The 12,568-nt window shown below is 43.0% G+C and overlaps 1 protein-coding gene across 1 annotated transcript in view; it reads left to right on the top strand.

The window, feature by feature from the left end:
• The window catches only part of GALNT5 (polypeptide N-acetylgalactosaminyltransferase 5), a 68,241-nt gene that overhangs the window by 44,204 nt on the left and 11,469 nt on the right, over window positions 1–12,568 (top strand). The window contains exons 2-6 of the mRNA XM_063933700.1: window positions 2,146–2,312; window positions 3,934–4,053; window positions 4,821–4,956; window positions 7,281–7,400; window positions 11,161–11,278. Of these exons, the coding sequence (XP_063789770.1) occupies window positions 2,146–2,312; window positions 3,934–4,053; window positions 4,821–4,956; window positions 7,281–7,400; window positions 11,161–11,278 (661 nt within the window). The remainder of the gene's footprint in view (window positions 1–2,145; window positions 2,313–3,933; window positions 4,054–4,820; window positions 4,957–7,280; window positions 7,401–11,160; window positions 11,279–12,568) is intronic.

Genomic DNA, 12,568 nt, shown 5'->3' with positions numbered 1-12,568 from the left:
AGAAAGAGTCTTACCATAACAGCAGCAGCAGAGGCTATGGGTCAATGCACACCAGCAAAGATAAGATCATGTGCTGCTGTCTCTCTCTCTCTCTCTCTCTCTCTCTCTCTCTCTCTCTCCTGTAAGTGTCAGGGGTTCCCACAAGGGGGGATAATTAGAGTCATCAGCAGTGACTCCTGAGCAGCTACAGCAAATCACTGTTCTTGCAAAGAAACTCCTTAAGGGCCCCATACACTAGAACGATATGTCTGAGGCTGAAGTCGGAGGCGATTTCCCTTGAACTCTCCCGGGAGTGGTTCCATACGATTCCATACGATTCCATACGATTTGGTACATTTTGCATGCAATATATCTTATGCGATCAGAGCCATGCCTGCGGGAACCGACATATCACGAGTGCAGCACTAACGATCTAGGGGAGCTGATCCGAACCTCACGGGAATGTGCATCGGATCGGAAACACCTCCAAAATGCCCGATTCCACCCGATATATCGGCCCGAATGTCCTAAATTGGCTGAAATTGGGCATTATCGTTCTAGTGTATGGGGCCCTTTAGTGTCACTCCATGCAGAATATGAAGAATCCGGGAGAATTGACCGACAAAGCAGGGCAGCAGGAGATTTATGGTTATAACGGGAGCCTCCCAGTAGGATGGGTAGGCGACTATGGCTCAAATTTACTCTATGTTATAGTGCAGAGTTTTTTATAACTATTCTAATTTGCAGTGCTTAGTATTTAGAGTGTGCACCTGCATTTTCTCTTTTTTCTGTGTGGAACTACAAGTCTCAACATGGTAACACCTCTCATTATGTTTAGATTTAGGGTGTGCAGTATAAGGACCAGAGTTGCCCAGAGAGTCAGAGTGAAGGTAGCAATCGTCAGTATCAATATAGTATCATGTTTGCATTACAGATTAAAAGCACACTTGCTGAATCGCGTCACTGTAGCCAGCATCCCCTCCCCCCTCGCGCTATAGAATACTGGTAATCTTGGATGGTTAAAATGACGTGTCTCAGCCACCACGCCCGCTTAACGTCCACACATATACACACACACACACACACACACACACACACACCCTTGCTGAACCGACCTGGCTACTCTCTCCCGCAGAGAGGAGCCAGGAAGTTGGCAAGTATGCATTAGTAGCAATATATTTTGGGAGATTTTGCAATTATTGGTACTAACATTGCTGTCTGCAGTGGCGAATCTATAATGGCTGCACCCATTTCTCATATACTTACCTTTATGGTGTCCATCGGTGTCCGTGTGTGGCCCCCTCCTCTCCCGTAGCCGGCAGTGCTGTTAGCGCTCTGAGAACTAGAGACTCTGGCACAGTGCCAGAGTCCACAGCGCATGCACAGGACTCTGAAAAAATGGTGCGGCACCCATTTTTTCGAAGTCCTGCGCATGCGCTGTGGGAATTTGGTTTGTGTCATGGAAGGATTAAAACAGGGTTTATTTTGTCCCAATTTATCCTGAAAAAATATTATAAGGTATGACATGTTGTTAATTAATTAGTGAAGTCAATAAATTAGCTTTTTGCTAGTTTTAAATAACTCTGTCAGGCACTGGCGTATCTATAATGGGTGCAGTGTGTGCGGTGCACACGGTCTCCTGGGCCCAGAGGGGGCCCACATCGCACACACTGCACCCATTTTTTCTATATACTTACCTTTCTGGTGTCCGGGTGTGGGTCCCCTCCTCTACCAAGTCCCGTAGCCGGCAGCCGCAGCAGCACTCTTAGAGCTCTGTCTGAGCACTAGAGCTGCAGCACATGGGCAGGTCTCTGAAAAAATGCCTGCTGTGCCATTTTCTCGGAGACTTGCACATGCGCTGTAGACTCTGGCACTGTGCCGGAGTCTCTAGTGCTCAGACAGAGTGTTGCCGGCTACGGAACGGGAGAGGAGGGGGCCCACACCCGGAGACTGCACATGAGTCCCCACCTCTCTAGATACGCCCCTGCTGTCAGGGGTATACCTATTTTACTTTTGTGTTTATTGCAATTATTGTTATTCATTCTAAAGCCTAATGGTTGATATAAGTTTATATATAGATATGTACATGTTGGTCTCATTTATGTAAACTGATGCAAACAGAAATGGTGGTGTTGCCCATAGAAACCAATCATATTTTAATTTCAGGTGTTCAGATCAACTTGTCCACGATGACCTTCCGAATACCAGCATTATCATTTGTTTTGTGGACGAGGTGTGGTCCACACTCATCCGCACTGTCTTCAGTGTCCTCAACCGATCTCCAGCTCATCTTATTAAAGAGATCATTCTCGTGGATGACTTCAGCACAAGAGGTGATCTCATGAGATGTCATAGATCTGTAATTGTGGGGTAGATGTAAAAAGCAGTGCAAAGAAGTGGACCAGTGGTGAAGTTGCCAGTAGCAACCAATTAGCTTCAAGGTAGCATTTATCAAGTATATTCTTTAACAGATAGGTTGGTTCATTAGTTGTTAATGCTATGGGCAGTAGCGTCACAAGGTGGGTGCGGGGGGTGCGGCCCGCACCCGGGTGTCATCCGCTGAGGGGTGACACCAAAGTACCAGCTCCTGCTCAGTGACAGGAGCTGAGTGCTGCACTGTAATATTAAATGCAGCAACCTGGCTCCTATCACCATGTAGTAGCGTGCCCTGCAGACACGCCAGTCTCCGGGGGTAGGCCGTAACTCCCGGACCCCCGGAGTGACGAAAATGCAGGTCGGGATGCTTAGCCATGCCCCCTCCTGTGAAGCCACGCCCCTCCCATGGGTCGCCCTGCAAAGCCACGCCCCTGCCGCATCGGGTACAAAAGCGGTGAGTGACTCCTCTGGCTATGGGTAACATCTATACTCGTCCACTTATCCACTGTTTACACTGCTTTATATATCTCTTTAGAGAAAGATGCACAAACCATGAATTACATACACTTACCGATAGGCCGCTTGATGTGTCGGTCAGGTTATGCAGCTGTGATGTCAGCCCCCTGCAGCAAGTGTATGGACAGTCAGTGGGCCGCCCATGCACGCAGCCAGATGCGCTGATATATCTGAAGAGCCGACGCGATATGTCTGTGAATGGCATCATTTGCAGGCGTATTGGGAGTACACATCCGCCGACAGGCTCACGATATATAGGCCCTTACTGAATAACATACATTTCAAAAATATAGGAAAAACATAAGCAAGGGTATGGAGAGCAACCAATCAGCTCCTAACTATCATTTCAAAGACTGAGCTAGAAAAATGGCAGTTATGCCGGGTACACACTAGGACGACGGATCGTCCGTACAGCTGATCCGCCAAACTATCTGACTATTGGTAAGTGCCTAGACACCAATCATCGCCCCGATGTGTCATGCCTGGCATCAGAACTGGGGGGGGGGGGGGGGGGCATTTACATGTGTTGTTACATACTGGCGGGATCTGCAGAAAGTGTACGTGCGGTCAGCTGACTGCCCATGCACACAGCATGATGCGCTGATATGTCTGCAGAATAGATATATCTGCCATTGGCTGTGCTGCAGGGCCAACGCAATATGTCTGTGAAGGACGTCGGTCACAGACATATCAGGGGTACACACCCACCGTCATGCCCACAATATATCGGACATTCAATTGAACAGCTGTTATATTGGCCAGTGTGTACCCAGCTTTAGAAGTTGCTATAGGCAACTTCAGCACTTTATCTGTTTCCAAGGCTTGATACATCTCCCCCAGTATAGTGTATTCTTTGTGTTTTATTAGTGAAAGGGTTTGCCACCCACCACATGCACTTTTATATTCATTTTCTGCTTTCTACAAACATGTTTTTTGAAGCATCACTTGAAAATTATATGTGGCAGTGTTGAAAATGAGATTGTCATTGTCGTCTTCACTCAAAGATGACAGTGATAAGTCTGGAAGTTTTTCTTATTCTATTTTGTATCTTGCTTTATCCAGCCTACCTCAAGGATGACTTGGATAAGTTCATACTGAAATTTCCCAAGGTCCGAGTTCTACATTTAAAGGAAAGAAATGGGTTAATTCGAGCGAGGATTGCTGGTGCAAATATTGCAACAGGTAATGACAACACTTTTATTTTGTGTAAGCTATTTTTGGGAGCCTGTGTGGACTAACGTTACTCTGAAATGTTTAGTATTTCACTAGAATCCAAGGATATGATCAGTACCTACTAACCTTCTGTATAATGGGGGTAATTCCAAGTTGATCGCAGCAGGAATTTTGTTATCAGTTGGGCAAAACCATGTGCACTGCAGGGGAGGCAGATATAACGTGCAGAGAGAGTTAGATTTGGGTGGGTTATTTTATTTCTGTGCAGGGTAAACACTGGCTGCTTTATTTTTACACTGCAAATTAGATTGCAGATTGAACACACCACACCCAAATCTAATAGGCCCTACACACTGGCCGATCCGCCGCCGAGCTGCCCGAATATGTGTGCGCTATATAAATAACTGGTAATAAATAATAATAACAAAATAATAAATCACATGCAAAATGTACCAAATCGTATGGAATCGTATGGAACCACTCCAGGGAAGCTCTTGGGAGAGTTCAAGGGAAATCGCCTCCGACTTCAGCCTCAGACATATCGTTGTAGTGTATGGGGCCCTTAAGATTGTTATTGGAGATTATGCCAGATATAGTATACAATATCTCTTATTAAATTCTACATGTGTGTTTTGTTTAACTTTTTCTGATATATGCATGTTTGTACCTATGGTGTGCTATGTGTATTAGTTAAATGGTCATTAAACTATTTGCCTTTCCATTAGCCCCTCTTAAAGTTTATCTTTGACTAATAAAGCTTTCCATGAATCTTATAGGGGATGTTTTGACATTCTTGGACTCACATGTAGAATGTAATGTTGGATGGCTTGAACCTCTCCTGGAACAAGTTCGAATAAACAGAAAGAAGGTGGCTTGTCCAGTAATTGAAGTGATTAATAGTAATGACATGAGGTAATGTTTCATTAATTTATAATTTTTTAGCATTTTCTAGCTAAGATAAATCATTATATAACCATAGTAAAGAGTCTGTATAACAATTATCATAGCCTCTGTTTATATTTCATAGCGAACACAAACACTATAAAAGTTCCAATTTATCATATTCAGGTGAAACTCAGAAAATTAGAATATCGTGCAAAAGTTAATTTACAGTATTTCAATAATTCAGCTTAATATATAGACTCATTACATGCAAAGTGAGATATTTCAAGCCTTTATTTGTTATAATTTTGATGATTGTGGCTTACATCTTAAAATAACCCCAAAACCAAAATCTCAGAAAATTAGAATATTAAATAAAATTTTTAAAAAAGGATTTTAAATACAGAAATGTCGTCCCTCTGAAAAGTATAATCATGCATATGTACTCAGTACTTGGTTTGTGCCCCTTTTGCATGAATTACTGCCTCAATGCGTCGTGGCATGGATTCTATCAGCCTGTGGCACTGCTAAGGTGTTAAGGTAGACCAGGATGCTTTAATAGCAGCCTTCAGCTCTTCTGCATTGTTCGGTCTCATGTCTCTCCAGGGCTGTTTCTAGCCAATTTGGCTCCCAGTGTGAGATTAAAAAATGTGCCCTCCCCGCCCCCGCCCCTATTAACATAAAAAAAAATGCGCCCCCCCCCCCTATATAGTATAAAAAGAAAAGTATGCGTGCGCCTCAGGCGCATGCTCCCGGAAAGGGGGTGTGGCCTTGATAAAATGGGCGTGGTCTCATTAAAATGTGCGTGGCCTCAAAGATTACCTTACACCCCAGTTTTTGACCTTGCATCGATCACGGCGACCACAGGAAAAAAAGTGATATTATGCCATACACCGCAATGCCCTTGATACATTAAATTGCCATTTTACACATTATGGCAGGCAAGTGTCCCCATTTTACACATTACGGCAGGCAAGAGTCCCCATTTTACACATTACGCACCCATTTTACACATGACGGCAGGCAAGTGTCCCCATTTTACACATGACGGCAGACGAGTGTCCCCATTTTACACATGACGGCAGGCGAGTGTCCCCATTTTACACATTAGGCAGCCAGAGTCCCAATTTTACACTTTGCGGCAGGCAGGGGGCCCCATTTTACACATTCCGTCAGGCAAGAGTCCCCATTTTATACATTAGGCAGGTGGCAGAGGAGGAGGGGGGGTGAGAGAGAGAGAGAGAAACTTACGTTTGAAGCGGTTCTCCCCGCTCTTCAGCCTGCCAGTGGCGGCTACAGAGGTGTGGCTGCAGCACAGTCCCAAATTCAAATAGGGGAGCCACACCAACTGCCACTTCAGACGCTGCCAAACATTGCCTGCTGGGACTTATTGGCAGTTGGTGTGGCTCCCCTATTTGAATTTTGAACTGTGCCGCTACCTCACCTCTGTAACTGCTACTGCTTTTAAGCGAAAATATGGCCACTTTGTGTGCACTCTTTTAGGTGAAACTTACTGTATGTCCTTTTGCCCAATACTGAACTGAAAATCAATGCACTAGTTAGTTTATACAACTTAGCTGATGGGCTGATATCATTAGATCATGATAAACTGATAGTTGGTGTTTGCATGAATCAGTATTTAGCCCACAAAATAACTGCCAAAAATGGACTTAATGATCAGTTTCTGTCACGGATGCTTTCACAAGTTATGGGGAGAGCCCTTAAGAAGTAGCCACATTAGGACACAAGGTTGCTCTTGGGAGCACTGTCTGTAGTCTCATTATTTTCACTTCTTCCATAAAAATGGCTGCCTCTTCTGTGGGTAGTGAAAATAAAAATAAAATAAGGCCTGATTCAGAGTTAATAGCAGATTAAAGTAAGAAGCAATTTGCACATTAATAAAACCATATTGCACTGCAGGTGGGGTGGATTTAAAATGTGCAGAGAGCTTCCCTGCATGCAAAAAATGAATCTATTAGCATCCTTTGCAATGCAATATGGTGTGTCCCTGGAGTAAATTTCCCCTTTATTTGGCTTGCTCCAACCTTTGAATCAGGCCCCATACAGTCTACCTTTGTGTTTAATGTCCTTTTAAAGGAGTTAAATGCTGCATACTATGTCTGTTCTATCATATGCCATGATAAACTATTAAAGTTTTGCTCTATACCTGCAATTTTCTTCTGATAATTTAATGTAGCATATTCAGGGTTTAAAAAAATATATATATTACTGTCCCACAGAAATAAAGTATATACATTTAGTCACAGCGTCAAAGTGTATTGATCCAATTTCATATTGGAGGGTGCATGATTATCTGATTCTTACGCTGTTACGTTTAATGATTTTAATCCCAGCTACCTGACTGTGGACAACTTCCAGAGAGGTATATTTTCATGGCCGATGAACTTTGGCTGGAAGCCGATCCCTAGAGAAGAACTACAGAAAAACCACATGACAGAAATGGACCCAATAAGGTAATCAGGTGTCACATTCATATTCTACCCACAAAATACATTGTCAAGCTTTCTATCTTTGCAGATTGCTAAATGCCCACCAGGCGTGGAACAGGAGGGGGGGGGGGGGGGGGGGGGGGCATAATTAAACTCATCAGTAATGGAGCTAGAATGGAAGAAAACACGGAAGAGCTCGCATTTTGGGGTGAAAATGATCAAAGCCACTACAGAGGACAAGTGGTGGTGGTGTAACATATTAGCAACCAATTAGACTCTGGCTATTATTTTATAGAATGTTCAAGATTAATGATAGGTGGAATCTGAATGGTTGTATAGGCAACACCTCCACTTGTACTCTCTAGATGATTCCAAAGCCCTCTGGTGTCCTAGGAAGACACTAAATCATGGATATGATGAAGAGGGTCTCCTTGTTGCAAGAGAGTTACTTGCACAATGTGGTTCTAAGACACAGAAAAATGTGTACCCATGTAGATGTCAAGAAATTTGTTGTTGTTGTATTATGCTGCATATTTATGACACTACTATGGTCGGTAATACACCCTCAAGGTTCCAAGATCTGGTATTATTCCAATTTTTAAGGGCAAGGTTCCTAGCCCTGGTGCTATTCAGATTTTGGGGAGCCATTATCTGATACCTTTCAACTGGGCCCACGAATGGCTAAAAGCAAATCCAATTATGGGTGTACTTAGAGATGGCATCACTTGTGTCCAATACTGTGATCCATTTGGCAGAGAAGTGATACAATTGAATTTGTCAAAGGCTTCACAGTTATACAAGGGGGTACCCAAAAGAAACAAGAATCATGTTCTAAATACATAAATTTGATGGATGTATAAAATGATTGCCAATATACACATGCCATGACCAAAGACCAAATTCAGAAGTGGTAATATGAAAAATGTAAGTCAAATGGATTTGTTAGTTTTGCAATCAAATCAATAGAAGAAGTGGCTACAAGGGCGTAGCTACCATAGGTGCAGGCAGTGCATCTGCTATGGGGCCCAGAGCTGATAGGGGCCCAACTTCCCTGTTAAAGTTACATGTCATATACATTTTTCACCATTGGATGGTATGTAAGGGTCCTTTAAAACTTTTTCCTTAAGTTCTGCAATATATCTAGGTATGTCCCTGGACCTGCTCATTGTAGTGTGGCATAAAATGAACTGGAGGGCATTTTAATGTTATATAATATGAACCGAGGCACTGTAATGAGGCACAATATGAATGGGGAGCACTATACAGAATATCATAATGTGAATTGGGGGTACTGTGCTGCATAATGTGTACTGGCAGCTTTGAAATGTGACATAGGGTGAACTTAAGCACTACTGTGATTCATAAAAGAAACTAGGGCCCTACTATGGGGCATAACATTAAATAAGGCTCTACTGTGGTTCAGAAAAGGAACTAGGGTACTATTATAGGGCATAAAATTAACAACTGCTGCAGAGAAGTGTCACTCTAGAAGCTTTGGGATAGGGGCCCCTTCACAATGTTGATATGGGGCCCACAAAGTTCTGGCTACGCCCTTGAGTGGCGATATTGCATACCACTGTACGCCAGCCTTCTCCAACCACTGGGTATACGCCTATGGTCATACTGTTTAGGGGGAGCACAGAAATGGATGTATGCTGCTTATATTCCTTTTTCTGTTAGCACACCATCTATTTTTCTTTCATGAAAATAGAGGACAGGGTGTGGGATGGAGATGTGGAGGAGCGGAGTGTAAACTGCAGAACCAGTAATGTAGGGATTATGATCTCACTCGTACTCTAACTACACCTTTATAGCTTAAATAGAGGTGCATTCTCTGTGATAGAGATTACAAGCAGGTGCATTATGTGCCTAATTACAATGTGCACAATAGAAACACTTCTGTGTGCAGCTGTGCTCATCATCGCTGCCCTACTGTATAATCTGTTTCTAAGAAAGGAAAGAATATTTCATTGAGCTAGAAAGGTCATTTGGAGCATATTAGGTTGCAACCAACTCATGGAAGGGACCCTATCACTTTTTAATTTGGTAGGTTTAATATTACTTTCACAAGGTTCTATTTGTACTTGGAACCCAATTAATTTGTTAGAATTTTACATACCTTTTTAAATATTGTTTTAGTCTATTTCTGATGGTCACTCCCCACCCAAAGCAAACTGCACAAGATGAAAGCTCCGTGGGTGGAGCTGGATCTCCACCATTGAACAGAATGACCATGGGGTGTGTAGTGATAGTATGGTGTAATTACGCTGCCTTACTAATAAGTGTACTTTTTTATACAGCAAAGGACCAGCAATCCAGCTATTTGCATTTAATATTTGCTGGCAGATTTGTTCTTTCCAGACTACCACCCTAAATAAATGAGACAGGGATTTTCAGTGTGTGACTATTTCATTGGCTGACAAGCCAACCAATCAGAAGCATAGGAAAAATGTAAATTTCCTACATGAACAATCAGTTGACTGGTCCAACCATTTAGACAGAGAGTCTATATATTTTGTGTGAAGAACCTCACATCAATTTTATTTTTTATTTTCATTTGTATGTTCCAATATTATATGAAGGTGGTTCATCAAGAAAGGTAACAAGACTTCTCACATGTGTAATATTCTCTATTCCATTCTAATTACCCGGCAGGTTAGAGCAGGTAGACCAGTGCTTCCCCTCACGGCCATTAGACTGCACCTCATATCAGTCATACTCTCCCAACATCAGCTGGTAGTTGGTGGGGCTGGGGGAACATGATCACACTACGCACCTCAATGTTTGACCATGTTTCCCCCAGTCCCACCATCTTACAGCTGATATTGGGACAGTATGATTGATATGAGGCACTGTCTAATAGCAGTGGTCTACCAACTCTGGCCTAGTGGGAAATTAGAATGTAATAGGCAATATTTATAACTCACGTGAGAGATCTTGTTATCTTACTTATTGAACCACCCTTGTATATTAAACGAGCCTATGGAAGTGATTTATATAGAGCAGGATTGTCAAGGCGCAGCACAAATTCCTCTTTAGTCATGTCATGCATCTTGATTTGCTCTTGTACAACAAGATCTCCATCTAAAATGCAAAGTGGCAGCACAACAGCACAGGGATGGGGCAGGCTGCTGTATGCATGGCCTATTGGCGTGTAATACGGGTTGGTATATGAAACAAAATTCATACATACTGTACTTGCATAATGTACTGCACAGGGGCCCTCATTCCGAGTTGATCGGTCGCAAGGCGAATTTAGCAGAGTTACACACGCTAAGCCGCCGCCTACTGGGAGTGAATCTTAGCTTCTTAAAATTGCGACCGATGTATTCGCAATATTGTGATTACTAACTACTTAGCAGTTTCAGAGTAGCTCCAGACTTACTCTGCCTGTGCGATCAGTTCAGTGCTTGTCGTTCCTGGTTGACGTCACAAACACACCCAGCGTTCGCCCAGGCACTCCCACCGTTTCCCCGGCCACTCCTGCGTTTTTTCCGGAAACGGTAGCGTTTTCAGCCACACGCCCCTGAAACGCCGTGTTTCCGCCCAGTAACACCCATTTCCTGTCAATCACATTACGATCGCCGGAGCGAAGAAAAAGCCGTGAGTAAAAATACTTTCATCATAGTAAAGTTACTTGGCGCAGTCGCAGTGCGAACATTGCGCATGCGTACTAAGCGGATTTTCACTGCGATGCGATGAAAAATACCGAGCGAACAACTCGGAATGAGGGCCAGTATTCATTTCTACAAGTACTTTTATACTTATTTTGTTAATGTTTCAGGTGTCCAGTTATGGCTGGTGGACTGTTTTCCATTGATAAGAAATATTTCTATGAACTTGGTACATATGACCCTGGTCTGGATGTTTGGGGAGGAGAAAATATGGAAATATCATTTAAGGTATTCCTTTAAAAAAATATACGATTTTTATTTGTAATTTTTTTATTTTGACATCTGTTTCAAGTATTATTAAGTTAATGTTATCCTGAATACCCCCAAAAATTGTGTTATTAATTGTAAAACTGGGTATAGAAATGCATCTCATTATTAGCATTCATGTATAGGAGCGCCACAAAGTTCTGCAGTGCCACACAGAGAAATGATACAAAACAGGGTAAATAAAGTAAAAATATTACATATATATATGTAAGTACATGTGTAGGCATAGTAACATGTATACTTGTCAGCTTGGTTAATCAGACTAAAGCTCGTACACACCTGATCATGATACGACCCAGCGACGCAATGTAACCATATATCACACTGCCGCATGCACCGCACAATCAGCTGTATAATTGCGCAATGTATCATTACCTACTGCATGTAACAGCACCGTGTCGGACATGTAATCATCCCATTGGACCTGCAGGACATCCAGTGGGACAACGTGATCACACAATTCATCAAACAATAAATTGGGTAGATTTGAGGGTACACAGTATACAATGGTTGTTGAGATTCGCCGCAAAATTGCAACATCATCTGATATGTTATATAGTGTGTACCCAGTTTAAGGGGAAAGTACAATACAAGTTTAGGGAAGGCCGTGCTTATGTGAGCTTACATTCTAAAGGGGAGGGAAAAGAATGGAGGCATATAGGAGATATAAGGGAGAATAAGGAGGTGAGAGGGAAAGAATGGATCGGGTGAATCTGAAGTTTGAGGGAATACTGTATGTGAAGTAATAGAGGCGGGGGAGAGTCTGATAGAGCACTGGCATATTTATAGTGGGTGCAGTGTGTGTGGTGTGTATGGTCCCCAGGGTCCCACACCGCACACCCTCCACCCATTTTTCTTAATACTTAGTCTCTTGTCAGCAGCAGCAGGCTGCAGATATCACCAGAAAAATGGCACGGTGCCCATTTTCCCGGCATTTCACTTATATGCAGTAGGAAAATCATTGGGAAAATGTCCACTGCGCCATTTTCCCAGAGACCTGCACATGCGCACTAGACTCTGGGACAGCACTAGGGTCCCCTAGTGACCTTAGTGCCTAGAGCAGTGGTTCCCAAACTGTGTGCCATGGCACCCTGGGGTACCACGGGACACTTGCAGGGGTGCCTCGGGTTGGTGGTCCAGGATCAATTCAAAATATTTATTACCCATGTAATAGGCAAAACTAGTACTTGTGGCTGCCTATCATAAAATATGTGTACAAACAGAAGCAAATCTTGTCCCTCACCACATAAC

The sequence above is a fragment of the Pseudophryne corroboree genome, chromosome 7 (genome assembly GCF_028390025.1).
Source record: "Pseudophryne corroboree isolate aPseCor3 chromosome 7, aPseCor3.hap2, whole genome shotgun sequence".
In the NCBI taxonomy this organism is placed as follows: Eukaryota; Metazoa; Chordata; class Amphibia; order Anura; family Myobatrachidae; genus Pseudophryne; species Pseudophryne corroboree.
Note: the sequence above shows the minus strand (reverse complement) of the source record. Positions and strands in the feature narration are given on the sequence as shown.